The 16,510-nt window shown below is 39.0% G+C and overlaps 1 protein-coding gene across 13 annotated transcripts in view; it reads right to left on the bottom strand.

Moving 5' to 3' along the window:
- BBX (BBX high mobility group box domain containing) overlaps positions 1-16,510 on the bottom strand; it is a 288,912-nt gene that overhangs the window by 48,692 nt on the left and 223,710 nt on the right. For all 13 annotated transcript variants that reach the window (XM_043892960.1, XM_043892974.1, XM_043892961.1 and 10 more), the window contains 3 exons: positions 11,580-11,660; positions 8,468-8,542; positions 1,285-1,365 (listed from right to left, as the gene is read on the bottom strand). In XM_043892960.1, the coding sequence (XP_043748895.1) occupies positions 1,285-1,365; positions 8,468-8,542; positions 11,580-11,660 (237 nt within the window). The remainder of the gene's footprint in view (positions 1-1,284; positions 1,366-8,467; positions 8,543-11,579; positions 11,661-16,510) is intronic.

Raw genomic sequence — 16,510 nt, 5'->3', positions numbered from 1 at the left:
ATTTTGACAAACTACATAGTCTTAGATACTTGACAAATTTATGACCTCATAGTCTCCCTGCTTACGAAGACATGGACAACTCTAAAGGCACACTCATTGCCAGATCTTTGCCACTTTAGTTCTACCAGAAATAGTACCTTGCTACTGACTTACCCAGTTCTTTTAAAAACTACTCCCTGTGGTCTCCCTACGTTTTCTAGTTATTCCTAGCCCTCTATTTTGAGTCTGAATTTGTCTTATACAAGAAGCATGTCAGCTTCATGTCAGCTATAACTGGGTTAGATTGTCCCATTGTTTACATACTTTACTGTTTATGCTTCTAATTTGGATCTGCCTGGACTTAGGTAGTTAAAGCTCCTAAATTTTAATGCACAAGCTACCTTAAAATTTAGAAAATGACAGGCTGTCCCATTAAGTTCAATAAACTCAAAATAATTTACCACACACACATACACACTCAGAAGAAATCGAAACCGATTGGAAGAAAGACAGATGAAAAGAAAGTTTAACAGAGATATTTGGTCACCCATTTTGTACCTCCTAATTTGTTCCACTGAAGGAGAAAACCGCTGCAACAGTGTCCTGGTGCTAAAGACATCTGTCCCACACGTTCCCTTGAAGGCAGAGCGGTCACAATTTGGCAAAGGGTCCCCCTCCTACCCACCCCGGGAACAACCACTTCGGGCGTCTTCCTCCCAGCCTGTCCCCATCAAGTGAGAGCTCTGTCCTTCCCAGGCTTTACAGAAACATCTTTTTTACTCAACTAAAGGCATAGTAGCATTTTATATCCCTGTCACATCAAACGCACAACTGAGAGATGCTATAAAACCAGACTTTAGAACATGTCATTTGAGTTCTTCACTAAAAAAGCCCCCCAAATTAAAACATCAACTACCTGATTTAAAAGTAGTGCTTTCCGGAGATTTATAGATGTTATTAACGTAAGAGAATCAGAGAAGAGGAAAATTACCTGGACCATTTTTCTGGGTGTAGGATGGATTTACTTACCAATCCGAGAGACAAAAACTGACCTTATTTTAAAATACTACCTGTGAAAGGATTTTGCTATTTCCCTGGATAACCTTTTTCAATGCTTGATGACTTTTAGTAGCAAAAGTCCACTTTCCTTAAATTAAAGACGAACCCCCCTCATTGTTGAAAATTCTACACGACACACATTACGGTCACAGGTGAAATGGTTCAGTTCAGGCAACGCTGCCATGATTAACTTTTTTGTGTCTTCAACCACTGCGGATTTATCACAACGTATTCTTAGAAACTTGCCTCGGCCAGTTGAAAGAGTGCAGACTTTCCACAGCGTTTTACAGGTTCAGCACCACCCAAGTGCGAAGTGTTTGAAGAAATCTATATGGAAAACAATTCATACAAAGAATATTAATTGTGATACCAGAATTTTTGCTCTCCATTCACACCCATTCAGGAACTTTCCTTACTTCATGAGAATATCATTACTTTCAAGCATCAAATAACTTAAATGCGTTAGGCTTGGGATTATAATTTTGAAACCAGTGTTAGTAAATAACCTCAAAAACAGGAACAAAAAAACCAGGTGTGACTTGGGTGGCTGTTGGATGATAAAAAGTATGAGTATTCCAGGCTTTAAATTCAACTCTGTGACCTTAAAACGAGTTACACATTTCCACTTCCATATAAATACCAACTCAGCAACTGGTCATACAGAAAAGAGATTTAATGTCATTTCACATTTAACAAAAAGCAGTTAGCTAATTTTTTGTTGAACTATATTTGGGATCCCTGTGAAAAGATAGCAACAAGGCAGTCAACAATTTTTTTTTTTTTTTTTTTGAGAATTGAACAGAAATGTGTTAGGCAATATGACAAGACCTGGTGACGCTAAGTTTTATATAAAACACTGGCAGTGGCGCTTAGAGCATGCTCTGAAGCACACAGATTAGCAGTGAAGACCCCAAATCTCAGTAAGCACATCAGCAAGCACACACCATCACACGGTGACTGCACGCTCTGGTTAAAATTTGGTAAAACGGCCCCTGGGCACTGACAGCAGCGAGCAACACCGTCCTATCTCATTTTTACAGGAAGACTTCGTTTCCAATTCCGAGCTTAACTCAGTAAAGAATTGAGAAGGACATTAAGGATCTTCACAAAGAAGTCTTCTCCTGGAAAAGTTCTGTCATCACTAGAGCAGCTAGCAATGGTCTGTGCTGTTAACATTCCTCACGATTAGGAATTCTTTCTCAGCGTAGGACAGGTATTTCTCAGTTCAGTTTAGGAGGCAAACCTGCCTTGTGATGATATCCTGACAGGCGACCCCAGGCCCAACAGGGAAGGTCATGGAGCAGTCCCTCCAGGAGAGACTGGAGGCTTCATGACTGCTAGAGAAAACTCTCCTCGGAACACCTGCTGAATAAGAGGCTTTTGCTGAGGCAAATATCTAACAAGCTACCTGGGTCATTTAGAAGGGGCTAGTTTAAGGTTTAGGGGATTTCTCCTCCTGGGTGCTATCATTTTTGAGAGTCCTTCCCTATTCATCCCAATCACTTCCTTTTTCTTTAGAAGATAAACTTAGGGGCTGAAGCTTTCTAAAGATTTTGCTCTCGCTGAATTTTCTCTGATATATGTCGCTTCTACTTTTTCTAGACAAGGGGAATTCAATTACTAACCTTATCATTAGACTAAGAAAGCAAACACATTTAATAAAGTCACTGACGTGGGGTGACCTGACCAGTCATGTGAACCAATGTTGTATTAATAGAAAGGAATGGCTTTGTGTCAGACAAACACGCCTTCGTTACTCTTTGTTGTGTGGACTGAAGGAAATAATTAAGTCCACATCCTCACCTTCAAAACCAGAAACACTATCTGCCCCGTATTCCTTTTATGAAGATGACATGTTATGTTAGTAAAGAGTCTGGCCCGGTGTTCAGCCCGTATGATGCCCTCAATCAACAGTACAATTATGAGTTATAAGGATTTATCATTATTAACACGAATAAACTCTGTTAATACAATCCCCCCAAATTAGCTACAGACGGAAACTAGAATAAAGTGAAAAATTGCAACCTCGGAGGTTAATTATTAAATTTAATAATCTGTAGAATATTAAATTTGTCACATAATCACGTAATACCCTCAAGAGCACAACAAGCCCGGTGGCGCTGCAATACACAGCTTGAGCGTTTTCTAGCTCTCGCACTGGCTCCCTCTGCTGGTGCTTATTGCTGGGGGTTTATGCTCCCTGACGCTGTGTGTGTGTGTTCAATACCACAAGCCAGCGTGGGTGTGTGGGTTCACCACCACAAAGCCTGTGCCAAATGCCTGCAGGGCACACCCAGAGGCTCAGAGAGAACTTCTGACCACACAGATGCATTACCTGTCGGCTGAGCTAACGTGCAGTGTTCTGTGTCGAGCCCTGAGAATGGTTCCTTGCCTTGCAAAGGAAACCACCGCCTAATGTTTAGTAAGAACTGTGTTTCCTCATCATCTGAAAGTATTTTTACCTATCTGTAGGTACAGGGCAGTATTTTAAATGCTCAATGGTGCTGTAAGCCTGATTTCCAAAGGGTCATGCTGGTAGGGGGTGTATCAATGTATTTTAGCGGCCCAGCGTTTCTAGAATCACCTAATAAAATTTTCATGGAATGACTCAACAGTAAGATATACTTTCTATAAAAATGCCTTTTGGCTTCTTAACTGGGGGAAGGGGTGGGAACTTACGCTACTGTCTGCAGCGCTGGGCATGGCTGACCTTCGTCCTGAGCGTCTTCTCTGGATTTCCAATACTGCAGACTATCTCTAAGGTCTCTCCTTGTGTTCTTTCTTGGTTCTCCTTTCTATAGAGAGCCCTTAAATGTTCTCCCTCAGGGTTCTGTCTTAGGGCCCTCTCTCTTTTTCTTTATACTTTTTCTCTCAGTAATCTCATCTGCTTCTAATATAAACACAGCTTATATAATCCTGATTTGTTATACTATTGTTCATTTCCATCTTTTTTTTTTTTTTTCCTATTTAAGGGACATACACATCCTTTCAAGTAAGAATAACATAGCTAAAACAAGTCTTTCAGTGACAGGTCTGCCAGTGGAGGGGAGTGCATGGTATGTTACCCTCCTGGGTAGGGGGCAGTACTGGGCCAAACTGCATAGTAAGTTTGTGGCTATGTTTTTTATTTTCCTCACATTGGATGGGGCTTGCCAATCTGTTAATTCCACTGTAGTCTCTCCTCTATTAAATAATGTTCTGATAAGCAGGGTGGGCATTAAAAGTATGTGACGTACAGCAAAAGTGCCAAGAAAAATGATCACCCTGGTTGTTAAACTGCTAATTTTATAGCTGCCTGAGGTAGGGGAGCACATCAAGGAAAGAGGTGGTCAAAGATTAAAAGCAAATTAGCCAGAAGCCTTCTGCAGTTAAAACAGGTATCATAAACACTGCAGTCTGGGAGGAAATGACCAACAATTGCTGAGTGAATAAATGAATCAAAGAACAAACGAACAATATGAGATGATTGGTCTCCTTTATCTTAAAAGAAATATTAATTCTTCCAATAAAACATGGAAAACTTTCACACAGATGAGCTGCAGTGTGAGTATATGGAATCTGTGTCAAGTATAATATTCTGTAACATATTGGGCACGCCATCATAGAAATGAACACTTTAAAACTGCACCAACTGCTTAAATCCAATCATGACAATACCTTGGAGAGATTACGGTTGTATTTACATTGGCAAAGTAAAAACCTTCTAAGGGAAGTTTTAGTGTTCAAATGTATTTGTCTAAATTGTCCAGATTAGCTCTCTGTCTTCAAAGTAAACATGCAATTTTTCAACATAAAGGTATACTCCAGGTGTAAGAGTCAGCCATTTGGCAGAGAAGGGGATATGTGGACTGGTCATGGCTTTCAGAGCTGTTAAATAATGGATGACAGCAATTCCCTTCTGGCATTACATTTGGTCATTAGTCTTCAGTAAATGAGATCTAAACAGTGACAGATGGGTCAGTCTACATGTAAACAACAAAAAATGCAGATAGGAAACTCATTTTGACCAACTTAATGGATCAGAGTCTGGAAACAGAGTGATGGTTCTTCAGATGGGCCAAGTGGAATCTTGATGAATAATAACCATCAATATGGAATGGGAGACAGGCTGAAATGTGAGGAAAACGGGTTCTATAATCTGTATTTCTTTCTAGATCTTGTAAAGCAGATATATCTTTTTCCCTTACACATTTATGAGGAACCTACAAGCAAAATGTCCTTTATTTAATTTAATTTATTTAATTTCATGGTTCCATGCAGGTTACTTTAATGGGTTTTAAAATGATCAGATTTGGTTCAGAAGGAAAAGATATCCTTCTCAGTTTGTGAGACAGACCCAAAACTTGACATACAAGAAAAAATATATTCATTTAAAGAAATGCCCTGGGTTTACTGTTTTTTAAAAAGTGTGTTTCTAGGATAATTGTATTACACAATAAATGACCAACCTCTTTCTGGAGTTATGAACATTTGTAAATGAAATTAACACTAAGGGTCTCTTAAGAATTTTGCAAGCCTGATCTTAAGGGCATTTACAAAGCTAAACATTCTTCAAGAGAAAACTGTTGCCTAAATGATATAAACATTTTTCTCTAAGTGTACGTAATAGGACCAAGAATCTCTCAGAAGAGGGATGAGGGGTATAATGTGGCCCACTGGGCGAATTTCTATTATCTGCCCATTTCCTCCTCACTTAATCCTTTCCCTGTAAGTTCCCAGAGATACCAGAAGTGCCTTAATAACGCTGATTTAATAACTTGTGGTAAAAATTACCACCTATAGAGCAGTGATCTCAAACTGCAGTTCCCTAAGAGGAAACTTGTTGAAAATGCAAATTATCGGCCCCAATGCAGACTTATTAAATAAGAAACTTTGGGGGTGGGGTTCAGCAATCTGTATTTGAACAGGTCTTTGAGGGAACTCGGATGTGTTTTAAAGTTGGAGAGCCTCTGGTAAAGACCAATTAGAACAAGAATTTCAAGAGTCTTTGTGTTTTCTCAAAGGTGATGGGTGTTTTATGAAATAATTATAAAAGCTTTAGCGATATGATCACAGTAATTATAGGCTATTCTATTTCTACTGTAACAGATACACTCAGCAGATTTTAGTAGATAATTTAATCAGTTCATCTAGTTAGTATAGTTTAGATTTGAATAAACCAGTGCAATACTAGGCTGACAATATGGTCAGATCATAACATGAGAGAAATTGAAACTTAAGAGTTCTCTTGGGTCAGCTGAGGAAAGTGACTAGAGGATATCTATATCCTTAGAGAATCGTGTATTGTGCTATACTTCTCTTATATAATCATATATAGCATTTACAATTAAACAGCTAAGTATGTAATAATTTAATCTGCTTAGGAATTGTAAGGGCCCTTAATTATCAACCTATGCAAAATTAAACCAGGAAAAATAATACAGAGTTGAGATGGGAACTGTATTTGATTCCAAAGGAGAACATTTTATTTTGGTTTTCCATCATACATGCCTTCCTCTGTCAAGGCCTTGAAACAAGTCCTAATGAGTTTTCAAATTAATTTTTTTTAAAGCTTCCTCAAATCTTATATATGTGTGGTCAAAAATTCTCAGAAGACAAATGCCACTGAGTATAGAGAAGTGACATCTGGAAATGTCTTCCTGCACAATTCCTAAGGAAGAAGAGGTTCTTTACTAGGAAAAAAAAACTTTCTTTTTGAGGAGTTGAGTATACAAGAACAAATTAATTCAAAAGAGGCATGGGATCTCATTCTCCAGTCACAACACAGGGGCTGCTTCACCTTCACATTGCTTCCTAGAGCTGCCCAGGGCTTTGGGACACCTAATCAATCTGACGGTGCTATCACTTAAATAAGAACCACACTCTGAGTGACAGGGCCTGTTAGAAATGCATCAGCTGAGATATGCTATACAAACATTTTTAATTAAATTGAAAATTCTTGGTAAGTAACGCATACGTAAATATCAGATGTGTCAAAGACAAGCCACAACCTTTCTGATATTCATGAGTATAGAATTTAAATATATGGCAAATAAATTGTGTTTTGAAAGAACTGTTTCTAGAAAGTTTGATGGGACCAATCAGGTACCAACACTAAAAACATTTATAGTCATCATGTCAAAATTCTTTTTTATCTTTGAAAAAGTTATTAGCATCAAGTAAATGGATATCAATGACTAGAGGAGAGCAAGGAAATATAAAACAAAACTATTCCCCCAACAGTGAAAATAACAGCCTGTTTATCATAATGAAGAATTATGATAAAATCTTAATTTATTCAGATTCATCAAGCAAATTGTTCTTAGTGAAATGATACCATTATATGATATTCTGGTTACCACTTTTATAGAATAGCCCTCAACAACTAAAGCAGCATTATGGCAGAGAAGTCTTACAGATAAGCAAGCCAACTGGTGGGATCATATTGTGCTGGTTGATGCAAGTGTCCCAAGAAGGAGCAGCATTTTTAAAAAAACTGTTAGAGCTAAAAGTAATTTTTTCTCATTTTCAAAGTAAGATGCTGGGTTTTCTCCTGCCAAAAGGATATCATTTTACATATCATTTATGAAGCACTCTTTATGCAAATGAATCAAAGTGATTCAACACATCAATATTAAACAGAACAGTCCTGCTTGTCATTTTCTCTCAACCCTATAAAAAATTGCTTAGTTTATGATATGCATTTTTGGTTGAAATTAATAAAAAGGAAAATGGGGAAAAACCTAAAGGAGATGGGATCTTACTTTTTCAAAAGGGATATATTTTATTATTTGTCATACAGTGCTTATTAGAAATGAGCATATGATTGAGGCCAGGGCTTTTGTGGGGAAATAAAGACTATCAGATTGCTTTCTCACCATACCAACCAAGACAAGGCTCTCCAGGGTGTGTGCTCTCTCTTTGGCTGACAATCCAGAGAAATCTAAGATCCTGCAAGAGCTGACCCGACCTAAGCCTGGGATTAAACGCTAATAAAAACACTGGCTGAAGCTACATCATAGTGTAAACTAACAGGTCATATTCACCCTGCATTCACTGGGAGATGCATTCGTCAACAATAGCATCTATTTTTGCTACTGGAAAAATTTAACAAATAAATTGGGATCCTATGGCCTTCATGTTGACAATTTTCCTAAGCTTTTAAAGCAAGTTAAAAACATGGCAAAGTGAAATAAATGAAAAACTTTTATTCAGGATGAACTCTTTAGTGCATGCTTATAAAACAGGTATAAGACCTGGAGATGATCTATGATGACAGACAAGCAGCAGAAAGCAATAAACAGTCTGCCCTGTGTACTATTAGCATTGGCAAGAGGCATGCCTGAAGTCCTCCAGAGGAGACAAAATTCTATTCCAATACTTGCTGTGCTCAGTAAATATTCTGGACCCAATATATACATATATAATAAAAAAAAAAAAAAAGCCATACCTCTGCAAACTGAAACAAGGCTGACGCTTGACACTGTTTGGAAGGCGCATCAGGGTGGGATGTACTTGAAGATATCTGAAAGGAAACATGTAATTTTTAAAGCACAAGGACATTTTTTCCATAACAGACTAATAGATCTGCCATATATTTCCCCTGTAGACACTGATAAAGATTAAGACATGAGTCATCACCTTCAATCCCTTTTAGAAAAACAGTATCAATGATAAATGAAGACAAAGGCCTTGTTTCTAAAAACAGACGTGGAAAGGGGAAAAAAGACTGAGTCTGGCTCATTTGCCATGTCTCTTGTAAGAGTATCAGATGTGTACCCAACAGCAGTTGAGGAGACTTATAGAGATAGACTTATTTCAGTGATTTTTAAAAATATAATATTAAATGTTGGAAGCTGCAGGTAAAATCCTCTCTTACTCACAGCACCCCCTTTAAGCTGTTCTCTGCTTAGAGGCAGCTCTGAGACTGTGTTGGGGACACAAACCATGTAGGTCAGAGGATCTGGGATTGAATCTTAGCTCTGTTACTCATCAGCTACAAGACCTTGGGAGCTCAACTAATCTCTTGAGACTTATTTTACCCAAGTGTAAACTGATGGTGATAATAATCCCCATTTTACAGGGTTATGGTGAGAAGAAAATAAGTCACAGAGAACACTGCCTGGTATGGAACCAGAATTCAGTAAACTGTTCTCTGAATGTGAATAGCATTTTTTCCTTTTATAACACCATGCATCTTCCCATCCACCACCGCCCCCTGCACCCACCCACACACAACCCTCAGATCTCTGACAGCGGACAGGGGGCTCTGTCACACCATCCTTGGTTCAACGAGAGCTTTTGTTCCTACTAGTGCTTATTCAAACTTCATTAAAGGTTTTCTCTGAGGGCCAAGTATTTCTAAAGGAAATACTTCTTAGGGATGTTTTGAAGCCAAGTCAGTTGTCAATTTTGGTTTCAAAGTGAACAAACCTATCCAGCTACAAAGTAGGGTGAAAATGAGTCACAGGAGCAGAAAGTGTAGGCACTATAAATTCAGCCCATTCCCAGTCCCCCAAAAGTTTCTTCAATTAACTGTGCTCACTGACTCCATCAAAGGCAACTTACTAAACAATACATGTACCTGCACCATAACTCTTCATAAGAATTCACAGGAATCATTTTTTCATGTTAATCAAATTAAGTTGGTTAGAAAGATAATGGAACCAGTTGGTGATACAACATCAAAGTCACTTTTAGAGATAAGGCATAATGAGAAGAGAGAACTGATTGAATTACTGACTCTATTTACAGCTGAAGGCACTAGGAAAATTTTCATTTCACTGTATTTTTCTAATCGAACAAGCATTTTTAGAATAAATCTCAGTTAAAAAAAAAGAAAGAAAGAAAATAGATCTCCCATATCCTATTTAACAAACTAGATATACACAAATGGTAATTAATGGCTAGGATAAAACCAAGTACTCTGAAGACACTTGAGGATAAATTTGTAGAACTCTTCTTGGTCAAATCATGAAACCTATCATTTCAAAAGACCTCCATGTGAGAGCTGTGCCAGACTGCAGACATGAATCCATAAAGATGTCCTGGGAATTACAGACCTACCGTTTACCATTTAAAGTTTAAAAAGTCATGTCTTACTTCAGACATGACTTCTCACTCCTACCAACCCTCCATAAAGTTATAAGAAAACAAATAGTTTGTGTAAGGGGAAATATATGCCCTTCAAAGATTAAGTCAGAGAGTAAACCAAATAGAACCAGAGGTATAAACCATCTAGATTTCCAAAAAGCACTTCACAAGTTTTTAAATAAAAGGAGGTTTCTACAAATTAATATTGAGTAGAGGAGATTCTGACATGAATAGCAAGCTCCTGAAGAAATGGCAGATTGGGGTCAAGGATATCTTTGGAATCTTTAGTTTGCTATACTAACCAAAAAAAGTGCACATGTGTCAAAATACCAAAAATTTCATATGAAATCTGAGAGATTTCACTAGATCTTCAGGGGCTCAGGGATCACTAGTTAAGAATCTCTGCTTTCAAAGCTGGCACTAACATTATTTAATATGTATAAAACTGTTTAAAAGAGAGTGCAGACTGAACACCCTACTATATTAAATTCTTGAGGAAACAATATACAAAACAGTTAGAATTCATGGCACATCTCACAGAGAGCAGACAGGAAAGTGATAGATAAGGAGCATTATGTGAGCAAATATATATTATAACATTCTGGTGATATCAGCAGGACATTTAGGCATATTACCAACAATGTCATAAAAGGAATGACCTAATATGCCAGTGTGAAAAGTAATTCTGTCAATGAAATGTTGAGAACCACCAGGAAAGGACACTAGAGGAGAAAAAAGTCTGAAACTAAAAATATGTTCTCCTTGGACAAGACTGTACCGCAAGGGGCTAACATTAGGAGGGATGCCAGTGTGAGAGAAGGTCTAGTGAAAGACAATTCAAATGATCAAGGGGGGACCATGTGGTTTAACGTTGAGAAAAAATTAATCAGTGAGGGCTCCATATTGAGTTCCAGGGTAAATGCAGATATTTTGGGAAGCAGTCTTAACCTTTAGACTTGATATCAAGGATAATGTGCTTTCGACATCATCTGTAAGTTAGAGACATACTGAGCCAAACAGGCCTAACATTAAGAAACAAGACTTTGAAAACTGCCAACTGCATGCTAAAGTTTCAATTAAGAGAAAAGTGTATTAAAGCTAAATAAAAAGGAATGCACGGCCAATAACCATGAGTCAATTCTATCTTCTGATTCAATACTTGTCAAATTAACACCTGATAAATAAGTTCTAACAATAATTCAATTATATTCTTAACTTTCCTAGCCCTGAATAAAAATTAGTGATGAGGTTTAAGGGAAATAACATTTAGTATGAGTTAATAATACGTTTCTAGAAAGATATTTATTCCTTAAAAAGATTCTAGAGTTTCAAAATTTGGTTTATTTTCCCATTTATGACTATTTGGTCTAAGAATGAAGAGTTCTTCATTGCTTTAGGTTACTGTCATCAGCCTAAATTGAAGCTCAATTGACAATTTCATTAACTATAGATTGCAACATGTATCTTACCTCGGCAAACTGAAATAATGGTGACTTCTGACGCAATTCAGAGGATTCTGAAACATCAGGCCTGCAAGTGCCAGAGGAGATCTAAAACAAAGAAAGGTGGCGTGAGGCGTCACACAAATAGCTCCTGCCTGACAACAGAGGACAAAGGTCACCTAAAACATTCCTATTTAAGGAAGGAATGGTTTTCATTCCCAAATTTGAGGCAGTACTGTGACAAAAAGATAGTTATATTCTGCAAAGTCTTATACATGGTTTTATAAAGTTTTATATATTCATTCATTTGCTAAATATAATGCCATAAATAGTAGGAGAGAGACAAGGCAATGCATTTCATGATGATTAACCAAAGAGAAATTTAATTTCTACAATGATATTCGTCTGATCTCTTGGCTTTCTACAACCAAACCCAACAAATATCTACTTTTTCCACATTCTGCATTTCTCCAATATTTCATATCACTTGACTATATGAAAACACAAATGAGTTTTGATCATTATAAACCTTTTGGGAAAATAAACCTAAGGTCAAATTTTTGTGTTCCAGGGTTTTCCTGAATTTATATACAAGTCTCAATCTTGGAAAAGTTAGTATTATTTTACTAAGAGAAATTTCTTTTATAATATATTCTTGTATATTATTTACTATATTGGGTATACATTTAACACTCTAAAATCTTTTCTTGTGATTTTTCACTATTAAAAATAGTTACAGAAACACTACTGACTTTTTTTAAAAAAAATTCTTGCTGTTAATCAAGTACTATTCTCAGGATACATATTTCCTTTTTCACTCAATGTTAAAATTGACTACATTTGGATGAAATAATCACCTTGGTAGCCTGTAATGCATAAGTCACAGGAGTCACAGCATGTTAGGAGGGAAGAGTTTTCAGTATCCCTCTGATCCACCCCCTTTTATAGATAAAGGACATATGACGAGAGGGGTAAATGACACCTCTTACTCCCCAACAATCAACGATCACGACCGCCACAAGACATAAGAATGTGTTTAGGCGCCATCTTCTCCCAGGGATTTGGTTTAACGCAGAATCCTCAACATTTCCTGGGCACAATGTAGATACTCAAGTACTTGTGGAATTAACTAAAGTTGATAACATGTCTTTTAAATACCAAATGAGTGTGTCCCCTCTCTTTCCTTCGCTGAATGGCAAAGTTAGAGAATTTAGAGAATCTTAGGGAACAAGTTATCTTTTACTCTAGGGGAAAAATGAAAGTTAAAAATACTTTTTAGAAACCTGTTTCTGAAAATAAAATTATCCAAGATCACTGTTTAAAATCTGGGGGAAAAAAAAAAAAAAAAACACAGAAGAAAACTCATCCACAATGTTATCTCCCAAAGATAAGCACCGTTAGAATCCCACGTATATTCTTGAAGTTGTGTGTAGAGATAATGTTTTCAACAGAAATGGGATGTTGTACTAGTTACAAAATGTTTGCTTTTAACAGTACATTGATTTTCTTGTGTTACTAAACCTTTCCCTATGTAATTTTAATAACTGCATGTGATTATAATTAGATGGCTGAATCTGTGGGAAGAGCTGGCAGTGACCCAGGTTATATTCCAAAAACCAGTTTACACTGAAGATGTGCTAACAACGTCACAGACCATTGGGCAGAAGCAAGTATTTAAAATTTTAATTGTCACCTTTGGATTTGAAAGAGTAATGGCCACCTTCTTCTAGTGATAAGCTACATAGAAAAGGTGCAGAAGCTTTAATTAATTTGCCACCTGTGGTTTGGCTGCCAAAGCCTGATTCCCTTGCTGTCATTTAACTGTTTGACAACCAGGGTGCCCAAAAGTCCAGTAGATTTCATTTGTTTTCTAAATATTTGATCCACGGAGAGACAAAATGTACTTTAAAAAGGCCAGCAAATCCTGAAATGACTAGCCACAAAAATTCCTCTCTTGGAAGGAATACTTAAATAAAACTCCATACAGTTTCTGAACAATGAAAAATATCAATACTGTTCTGGTTTATAGGGAATCCTATGTTTTAAACTTTATTGCCGTATAGTTGACTTATAATGCAAATATTTTATAAAGCTTTGTAGTTTACTTAACCAAAATATTGGGTTTATGATAGACTTAAAGGTGCACTGTATAATACAGGGAATATAGCCAATATTTTCAAATAACTGTAAATGCAAAGTAACCTTTCAAAATTGTATTATAATTTTAAAAATTCTCAGTTACTTAGAAAAGTGGGCTATCACAAAAATTAAAAAAAATCAAAGTAGATCAGTGGTCCTAAAGTTTCTCCTGAGTGTAGTAAATTAATATTTATGATTCTAAGTTATCAAGAAAAGGATAATTATAAAATGTATTCTTTATTTTAAAAAGGCAGAAATAAACGTGTGTGATACATGCTAGACCTACTTCCACCTAAAAACTCAAAATGTAAAAACAGCTCAATGACATGGAAAATATACTGAGGTAGAATTCATTCTTGCACATTTGATAAATGAGGCATCCAGTGCAAGTGTATGTATTTGTGCATACATGTGAATGTTTGACAGAGAAATCTGGCATCGTACCCACATGGCAGGAAGAGGTTATTTCCGACAAGAGGCTCCTATTTAAGAAATGTTATTAGAGGGTCCTAGACCTTGGGGTATCACTTTGCTGTTTGTATTTACAGCATTCTAAATTACTTACTAAGTGGGATATGGCTAAATATAAAAAAATATAGAGATTAAAGGTATTTGTCCATTAATTAAGAAGGAAGAAAAATGCCAAATGAGGAGACATTCAGTAAAGGCAGGAAAAAAATCCAAGTAGCTGCTTCTAGAAATAGTTCCTGAAATAATCCATAAAGCCACTGGGTGTCGCTATATGCCCAATAAAGAAAACTGCCAAAGGGAGTTTTGTTAGCCGCAGTTTTGTTAGCTGCATACATGTTCAACGTCCCTTAAATCCAATTTTCCCTTTAAATTAGCTATAATTTTCAATAACCAAGGAAGGGGAATGATTAGTATAATTAAGCATTAGGACTAGGTAGTATTTTCCCCACAGGCAAAACGTACATCGTAATAATGAGAGACAGAGAAACATGACCCAGTCCCTTTATATGAAACAAAATCAAGCCAGCTAGATGCACTGTAAGTGGTCTGGACAGCTAGGTTTTACTAAGCCCATTCCTACTTCTCAGGGCGGAAAACCCCAGTCACAGAGCGGGACTGTGATGAACACACAGTCAGCCAAAGCTACGAAGTGCACAGGTCGTATCAGCTCCGCATCCCTGCCCTTGCTAATTCACACATCTATTGATGACCCGTTCCTTCAACAAATGCTCAATAAACACCCAGTATGTGCCAGAACAAAGACTGCTGCTCTCTTTTAAGAAGGCTGCATCCCACCTGTGTGCCTTATGTGTCAGGGAATAAAAGAACCCTAAGGGGAGGAGCCTGGCCCTGAAGGCGCTCGTGGTTCAAGAGCAGGAGACAGCGGCACATTAAGAACAGAGGTGCCCCTGGTGGAATGTCATCAGGTCCATGGGAGGACAGAGCGGCAGCCTTCCTTCTTCCTGGGGGTGGATGGAAGAAGTCAGGTCCGTAGCCTGGGAGACGCCCCTAGGAGGACCACCAGAGTTGTGGAAATGCTGTGCCAACAGCAGGGGGCAAAGCAGCGGTGACCTGCCGTGGTCTGTGAGCGTCAGCGACTTTCCCAGCGTGGCCGAGGCCCGAGAGGTCTGGGGACGCGGTGGGAGACGGACTGAACTGAGAGGACCCCCAACGCTACTTTAGTAAGCCTGGTGATCAGGCTGAAGGCAACGGGGAGTCAGCCAAGGTTTACAGTCAGAGGAGCGGCAGGACCAGAGATGCGGAGTCAGAGAGGGCTTTCCGCGGAGTGCAGGATGACTCCGGCTGGGGAGGGACTGGAGGCAGGAGGCTGAAGAGAAGGTGAAGGAGATAAACCAGCTAGGAGGCGGGGCCCCGATTCGATCAGGAATTGCCCGGAGGGCATCCTGGCTGGGGGGGGGGGGGGTGGCGGGGGGGGGATTGTGAGCAGAGGAGTCCCTTTCAGAGTTCAAGCCCAAAGATCTGGGTGACCCTGGGGCCCATGCACTGACTCTTATCCTCCTTCAACCTGGCCCAGGCTTTCCCCCAGCCGGCAGTTTTTACCAAGGATCCTTCTATACCAGCATCTGATCACTTAATCTGCACTTACTATGAGATGTTAAATGGACTTGCGCTTTTAAACACAAGTGAACTCAATGTAAGTATATTCTATCCAAGTAAGTCCTTCAAAATCTACTTCAGGACTAAAATGGAGCCACTCCTAATTAAACCTGAATGAGGTTAAGGAGCAGCTGAGGACTAAAGACGTGCACTTGACCGACAGACGCCAGGCCTGGGGTGCAGCTGGAAGAGAACCGGGCCACCCTGGGGGTCACCCCAAACGGTACCACAGAGACTCGAGAATTCCTTGAAACTGGAGCGCAAATCAAGTCAAGTCATCCTGGGCTGAGAGGCAGGATAAGCCCCTGGCTTTTCTTAGGGCACCTGGGCCAGCAGCGTCAAGGCTCCTGTCATCCTAAGCCGTGTGGCAGAGCTGAAGTCAGACCCCAGGCCACTTCCATAACGCGCTACAGACGCGGAGACAAACCAGAGAATCTTCCCGCCTCCGTTTCCTCACTCGGTAACACAGGTCACAACGCTGCTGACTTCCCCACAGGTCACAACACTGCTGACTCCCCCACAGGTCACAGGGAGGACAGGAGGCGGTCGTGGGCATAAACACACTGCCAACAGCAGCGCGGTCCCACCCTTCTCGCGCATCCTCTTCTTCTTTCTCCTCTGGCCCCACTCGCTTGCTGCCCACCTTTCCCATTCCCCCTCTCCACCACCTCTGGGAACCGGAGGGGTTCCTCCAAGCCCGTCAGCATCTGGAGCAATGCAGCCTGGGGACA

This window comes from Cervus elaphus, chromosome 31 (genome assembly GCF_910594005.1).
Source record: "Cervus elaphus chromosome 31, mCerEla1.1, whole genome shotgun sequence".
In the NCBI taxonomy this organism is placed as follows: domain Eukaryota; kingdom Metazoa; phylum Chordata; class Mammalia; order Artiodactyla; family Cervidae; genus Cervus; species Cervus elaphus.
This window is presented reverse-complemented; position numbering and strand designations above follow the sequence as displayed.